Source organism: Asparagus officinalis, chromosome 3 (assembly GCF_001876935.1).
Source record: "Asparagus officinalis chromosome 3, Aspof.V1, whole genome shotgun sequence".
NCBI classification, from domain to species: domain Eukaryota; kingdom Viridiplantae; phylum Streptophyta; class Magnoliopsida; order Asparagales; family Asparagaceae; genus Asparagus; species Asparagus officinalis.
This window is the reverse complement of record NC_033796.1, coordinates 10,503,977-10,511,610: the sequence shown is the minus strand read 5'-3', so window position 1 is coordinate 10,511,610 and position 7,634 is coordinate 10,503,977. Positions and strand designations below refer to the sequence as shown.

At 38.5% G+C, this 7,634-nt stretch overlaps 2 protein-coding genes across 2 annotated transcripts in view; both read right to left on the bottom strand.

Annotated features, from left to right (window-relative positions):
* The window catches only part of LOC109832944, a 10,257-nt gene extending 5,930 nt beyond the window's left edge, over positions 1-4,327 (bottom strand). Inside the window, exons 1-6 of the mRNA XM_020400444.1 lie at positions 4,026-4,327; positions 3,450-3,642; positions 3,178-3,335; positions 2,913-3,058; positions 2,263-2,325; positions 2,073-2,165 (exon numbers count right to left, since the gene is read on the bottom strand). Coding sequence (XP_020256033.1) covers positions 2,073-2,165; positions 2,263-2,325; positions 2,913-3,058; positions 3,178-3,335; positions 3,450-3,642; positions 4,026-4,137 — 765 coding nt within the window. The 5' untranslated portion in view covers positions 4,138-4,327. The remainder of the gene's footprint in view (positions 1-2,072; positions 2,166-2,262; positions 2,326-2,912; positions 3,059-3,177; positions 3,336-3,449; positions 3,643-4,025) is intronic.
* LOC109834613 lies at positions 5,148-7,369 on the bottom strand (the record flags this gene model as incomplete). The annotated part of the gene is made up of 6 exons (XM_020402648.1): positions 7,068-7,369; positions 6,492-6,684; positions 6,220-6,377; positions 5,955-6,100; positions 5,305-5,367; positions 5,148-5,207 (listed from the first exon to the last, which is right to left on the bottom strand). Coding segments are annotated over exons 1-6 (732 nt in total), but the record flags the coding sequence as incomplete, so codon positions are not given.

The following is a 7,634-nucleotide window of genomic DNA, read 5'->3' as shown; positions in this document are numbered from 1 at the left end:
GTTTTATAATCGAAGTTAGCGGAATGCCGGGCTTGACTTGATATATTAGCCAAATATGCAATAAGTTTATCAACATATCAAGAAGCCGATCACAAATTACGAGTCATAGGAGTTTTCTAAAAACTATGTCTGGATTATTGGCTATGTTATCCAAATACTACCAATCCGATATATGAACTCAGTCTTTCCATAATCCACTTTCATTTCTCGCTCTTCAACTGTACAGTTTCCCTCTACCGACTAAATATGAAGAGATTTCTATTCTTCCCAATCAATAACAACACCCCCAATGGCCAGCATACAATGCAATGTATATATTTATACACATATATACATATACACATACACATATACATATACATATATATATGAGAAAAATGGATATGCTTGGTACCAAGCACAAGTTTTTGTGCTTGATAGTGAGGTGGCATATTCCTCCACTCATTGAAATCGGGGCCCACATTCACATGGGTTGGGGAGTAGTTGGAAATTGGAATGAGTGGATGGGAGTAGGACACCTCACTACCAAGCACAAAATTTGTGCTTGGTACCAAGCATACACATTTTCTCTCTATATATATATGTATATGTATATGTGTATGTGTATATGTATATATGTGTATAAATATATACATATATATGACACACACATGTATGTATGTGTATGCGTATATGTATGTATATATATATAATGCTTCTAAATTTCCAGATATAATCACTGACACCAAACAATTACGAAGATTTCTTGGTGCCTTAAATTATGTAGCAGATTATTATCATAATCTTGCACAAGACACTGCCATTTTATATAGCAGATTGAGAAAAAATACGTCCTTTGACAGATCAACATATTGTTGTTGTCCGTAAGATTAAATTAAATGTTAAAAGTCTACCATGTGCGCATCTAGCTAATGTACAATAGTTTAAAATTGTTGAAACTGATGCGTCAAACATTGGTTATGGAGGTATCCTCAAAAAAATTGATCTCACTACTAACAAAGAACAATTAGTTAGATTTACTTCTGGTAAATGGGATCCAGCCCAATTTAATTATTCCACCATTAGAAAAGAAATGTTAGCTATTATAAAATGCTTTTACAAATTTAGAGATGATATTCTCAATCAGCAAATTCTATTAAAAATTGATTGCAGTTCTGTTAAAACAGTCATAGAAAAAGATGTGTGTGTGTGTATAATACGTATATATACATATATGCGCGCGCGCACACACACACACACATATTACATATCAGTTTTGTTGCACAAGAAAAAATAAGACAAATCTTGTTAATTGTTTTCATATTTTAAAGGGTGGGTATTCTATTTTATGTTTTTACTCATTTGAAAAAATGTACACTCAGCTAATTAACATATATATACAAAGATTCATACATTTAATTCAAGTTGCGGAGGTAAGTATACCCTATACATATCTTATGTAGCTTTGCCTGATTATATATGTATTGCCTTGATCTACAATGACATCAGATATTTGCAAAGTATCCTCTCAGTCACCAATATCCGCCATTGAGTATTCAATTTATCCATCTGTAGCCCGAGTACTGAATTTAACCGTCCTCTATAGCTTGAGTTTTGAATTATTCACCGCTATAGCCATAACAGATCTTTAAAACATTATGCATAATTAGATCAAAAATTCAAAAACATCAATTCAAATGCTATATATTTTAAATTAGGAAATCCATCAGGATAATTGAAAATCAGAAAAAGGTATTATCATCACTCAAATTAAGTTTAATTTCAATAGCCAAAAAAACATAATATATAACAAACGATTATACCATCAACTGTACCAATTGAGATAAAATTAATGTAAACATAGACAAATGCAAAAGTACAAAAGAAGAAAAAATATTTCTTCCATGAAAAACTAAATTAGTACAAAAATTAATTGAAAGATCCCACTAGCAACTAACTTTTAGCATCAAAATTTGACAACACCAAAAATATAATTCACTTGTAGTTAAACTTCATTAGTACAAAAGTTAACCAATGATATATATATCACAGTAGTTCTCAAAAATAAGGTAGACAGTAATAAAATAACTTACAGGGTAATGCATCTCTTTGCTCAGTCCAAAATTCACAAGAATAGAATTCACCACCATGGAGAAATATTGCGCAATATATGTTCCAATACCTAGCTGCAAAAAATCACAATATAAGGAGAAATCTAGAATATGATATTTCCAAATCTACAGCAAGGAATAAATATTTAGGGCACAATATGACAGTACTTACCGCAGATCCATAAAGGGTAATGTAAAGGATGTTCTTCCTGCCCATGGGTAATAGCTTCATAAACTACACCAAATTCCAAAATCAATGCTTGACATAAGAATCAACAGCCGAATAGGGCATAATCAAACACGTAACGCGGAATATAGAAAGTTGTGGAGCTTTACGAACAGAATCACACATCAGAATTTTTGGCTTTGTAATCAGGAGTATATTAATTAATCGGTTTTTCTATAGAGTGCCCTTGGGCACTCTATAAGAGAGGAGAGAGATAGAGAGAAATGAATGAAGAGAGGATCCCAATGCAAATCAGGGGGCCCCCCTCCTCATTCATTTCTCTCTCTCTCTCCTCTCTTATAGAGTGCCCAAGGGCACTCTATAGAAAAACCGTTAATTAATAAGTCAATCTGAAATCTTTAACACCAACTTGAATCCAACACTTGCTTTAGACTCTGTGTGTTATATGCACCTTCCTATAACTCATGCATTAAGACTTCTCACAACAACAAGGTCTACTCGATATGGAAGATTTTTACAAGCGGGCAAAAGAAATTTCCATCTCTTCAAGACATTTCATATCATTCACTTGTGTGCTATCATGACCATGTTTGTTATTGAAAAATAAAACCTAAAGTGCAAAGGGGAGAAATAACCTGAAATACAAGGAGCAATACAACAGCAAGGATCCCCACAGCCATTGAACTGCCAACATAAAATGGGACCCAGGTACTAAAAATTGGTGCAAGAAGCAGCAGGAGAACACCAAAACCAAGACAAATCAAGCGCCACTGCTGAAATTCTGTACACGCAAAAACAACAACGGGACATGCTTTAAAATGCAATAGGACAAATACAAGGGTGAAAATCAGCAATTTATGCCTAGTTCAATGCAGCGTAAAGACAAACATTATAGCTAACCTTGCTCGGCGGTAATTGTGAATGAATATGGTAGTTTATCCTCGACTTTTACATCAATGTATCTCCTTTCATATGGTGATATTACAGCAGTCCATTGACCCTCCTGAAGAGTCTTCCACTGATCATCCTCACATTGGCATAGACCCTTTGAAACATTTCTGCAGGTGGTGGCAAAAATGAAATGCTTTTTCTGACCATTTGTAAGGATACAAACAATAAAACCATATTATGAATGTCACTTAACTTGAATAAAAGACAAACATGTTGCTCACCTGTGAAAACAAACCTCCGCCTTTCCATGAAGCTTTTCTGGGACAGTGTTCGATGCTTTCAGCATAACATGCAGTGAACTCGCATAATGCTTCAGATTTATCCTTGAAATCCCAGCGAGATGCACCCGCTCACACAGGTGCCCATCATGAGGCGTTGGAACAAACTCTACAACTGGATTCTCTAAACTAACACCTGCCATTCATAAACCAAATATAAAACACAAGCGACGGAAATGGTGAAAAAAATTGCAAAACAAAGTGAAGTATAGCAAAAAAGAACCAACATCAATAGATGTCTGTCTAATGTGACTAAGAATCTGTAGCTTGCGAGTAAATTTACGCAAAAGTAATGAGAGTTAACAATTAATGTTGGCACTTCGGGCTACCGAAACCAAGCCTGATGAAGTTTTTTTGATCCTTTCAAATTTTAACTTTCCCTAGAGACCTAATAATCTTCAATTAAAAAAAAGACTAATTGAAAGAATGGGGATAAACCCTAGATCAACTAGATTACTCTAAATTTTCACAATGCAACCCGTAGAAAAGATCGGATCAGATCAAGACCCTAGAAATTACCTCTGAAAGGGGTTTCCTCGCTGGTAGAGAGGAAGAATAGAGGAGTGATGGAGAGGCCGAAGTAGAGGAGGGAGGAGAAGAGCGACGAAGAAGAACCAGAGGATCTCGCCATGACTCTCTCTTTCTCCGTTTGCCCTAATTTCTAGGGTTTTTTTGGAGAAGAGAGAGAGAGAGAGAGAGAGAGAGAGAGAGCAGAAGCGCGAGAAATGAGACTGAGGTCTGAGATTCTCAGATCCTTTCTCCTTCGTCGTAAAGCATACCGCGCGCTCGAACCGACACAGGAAAAGGGAAACACATTTTGGGGTTTTCTGTCGCTTTTCTTGCCTTTTATAACTTTATATAATTATAATCTAATATTGGCCTGATTCTGACCGCGTGAGAAGCGCGTGCGAAGCGCGTGAGAAGTACGCGAGGGTCGCGTGACTTCGACGCACCAGGGGTAAATTGGTAAATTTCGACAAGTGAAGAGTAACTTTCAGTAAAACTCTCTGGGCCAGCCCAAGGCCCGTTCCTGCAACTAATCCACATGTCGGCCCACAGCCCAAACGGTCGATCGCCCCCTCGCACCTCTCCCTCTTCCCCCACCCACAATTTTCCCAGCCATCTCCTCGCTTTTCCCTCCTCATCCCCCCCATCCCAATTCTGAAAACCCTAAAGAATTTCAAAAGGATTTCAACGCCAATTCCACTTTAAAATCTCAGCTCCCCATCTCCAATTCCTCAAAATCGAGCGACTGGGGATCGCTAGGGTTCGGAATCACCGTTCAAGACCGAACCTTTTCCCTCCTCCCTCGCTACAATGGCACCGATTTTATCTTCATCAAAAGCATTATCAAGATTATTATCATCTCGAAGTCTAGCGTTGGATTCGAGGAACGGATTGGGATTGCTGCAGCGATCTTCGAGGAGCTTGGGGAAGTCCGAGAGGTTATCTCAGGTTCGGAGTTTTAGTAGTATCTCGAGGATTGGGAATCCTAGGACTGATTCTTTGATCAATAATGGTAGACAGGCTGGTTCTTCTTCTGGGAGTTCGCATTGGAAATCTCAAAGCAGATGGTTTTTGGGGGTTGGTGATGGTGAAGAGGGAGGAAACGTTTTGGCAAAGACTCATGAGGAGAGGCGCGTCAAGAATAGAATTCACCACCATGGAGAAATATTGCGCAATATATGTTCCAATACCTAGCTGCAAAAAATCACAATATAAGGAGAAATCTAGAATATGATATTTCCAAATCTACAGCAAGGAATAAATATTTAGGGCACAATATGACAGTACTTACCGCAGATCCATAAAGGGTAATGTAAAGGATGTTCTTCCTGCCCATGGGTAATAGCTTCATAAACTACACCAAATTCCAAAATCAATGCTTGACATAAGAATCAACAGCCGAATAGGGCATAATCAAACACGTAACGCGGAATATAGAAAGTTGTGGAGCTTTACGAACAGAATCACACATCAGAATTTTTGGCTTTGTAATCAGGAGTATATTAATTAATCGGTTTTTCTATAGAGTGCCCTTGGGCACTCTATAAGAGAGGAGAGAGATAGAGAGAAATGAATGAAGAGAGGATCCCAATGCAAATCAGGGGGCCCCCCTCCTCATTCATTTCTCTCTCTCTCTCCTCTCTTATAGAGTGCCCAAGGGCACTCTATAGAAAAACCGTTAATTAATAAGTCAATCTGAAATCTTTAACACCAACTTGAATCCAACACTTGCTTTAGACTCTGTGTGTTATATGCACCTTCCTATAACTCATGCATTAAGACTTCTCACAACAACAAGGTCTACTCGATATGGAAGATTTTTACAAGCGGGCAAAAGAAATTTCCATCTCTTCAAGACATTTCATATCATTCACTTGTGTGCTATCATGACCATGTTTGTTATTGAAAAATAAAACCTAAAGTGCAAAGGGGAGAAATAACCTGAAATACAAGGAGCAATACAACAGCAAGGATCCCCACAGCCATTGAACTGCCAACATAAAATGGGACCCAGGTACTAAAAATTGGTGCAAGAAGCAGCAGGAGAACACCAAAACCAAGACAAATCAAGCGCCACTGCTGAAATTCTGTACACGCAAAAACAACAACGGGACATGCTTTAAAATGCAATAGGACAAATACAAGGGTGAAAATCAGCAATTTATGCCTAGTTCAATGCAGCGTAAAGACAAACATTATAGCTAACCTTGCTCGGCGGTAATTGTGAATGAATATGGTAGTTTATCCTCGACTTTTACATCAATGTATCTCCTTTCATATGGTGATATTACAGCAGTCCATTGACCCTCCTGAAGAGTCTTCCACTGATCATCCTCACATTGGCATAGACCCTTTGAAACATTTCTGCAGGTGGTGGCAAAAATGAAATGCTTTTTCTGACCATTTGTAAGGATACAAACAATAAAACCATATTATGAATGTCACTTAACTTGAATAAAAGACAAACATGTTGCTCACCTGTGAAAACAAACCTCCGCCTTTCCATGAAGCTTTTCTGGGACAGTGTTCGATGCTTTCAGCATAACATGCAGTGAACTCGCATAATGCTTCAGATTTATCCTTGAAATCCCAGCGAGATGCACCCGCTCACACAGGTGCCCATCATGAGGCGTTGGAACAAACTCTACAACTGGATTCTCTAAACTAACACCTGCCATTCATAAACCAAATATAAAACACAAGCGACGGAAATGGTGAAAAAAATTGCAAAACAAAGTGAAGTATAGCAAAAAAGAACCAACATCAATAGATGTCTGTCTAATGTGACTAAGAATCTGTAGCTTGCGAGTAAATTTACGCAAAAGTAATGAGAGTTAACAATTAATGTTGGCACTTCGGGCTACCGAAACCAAGCCTGATGAAGTTTTTTTGATCCTTTCAAATTTTAACTTTCCCTAGAGACCTAATAATCTTCAATTAAAAAAAAGACTAATTGAAAGAATGGGGATAAACCCTAGATCAACTAGATTACTCTAAATTTTCACAATGCAACCCGTAGAAAAGATCGGATCAGATCAAGACCCTAGAAATTACCTCTGAAAGGGGTTTCCTCGCTGGTAGAGAGGAAGAATAGAGGAGTGATGGAGAGGCCGAAGTAGAGGAGGGAGGAGAAGAGCGACGAAGAAGAACCAGAGGATCTCGCCATGACTCTCTCTTTCTCCGTTTGCCCTAATTTCTAGGGTTTTTTTGGAGAAGAGAGAGAGAGAGAGAGAGAGAGAGAGAGAGCAGAAGCGCGAGAAATGAGACTGAGGTCTGAGATTCTCAGATCCTTTCTCCTTCGTCGTAAAGCATACCGCGCGCTCGAACCGACACAGGAAAAGGGAAACACATTTTGGGGTTTTCTGTCGCTTTTCTTGCCTTTTATAACTTTATATAATTATAATCTAATATTGGCCTGATTCTGACCGCGTGAGAAGCGCGTGCGAAGCGCGTGAGAAGTACGCGAGGGTCGCGTGACTTCGACGCACCAGGGGTAAATTGGTAAATTTCGACAAGTGAAGAGTAACTTTCAGTAAAACTCTCTGGGCCAGCCCAAGGCCCGTTCCTGCAACTAATCCACATGTCGGCCCACAGCCCAAACGGTCGATCGCCCCCTCGCAC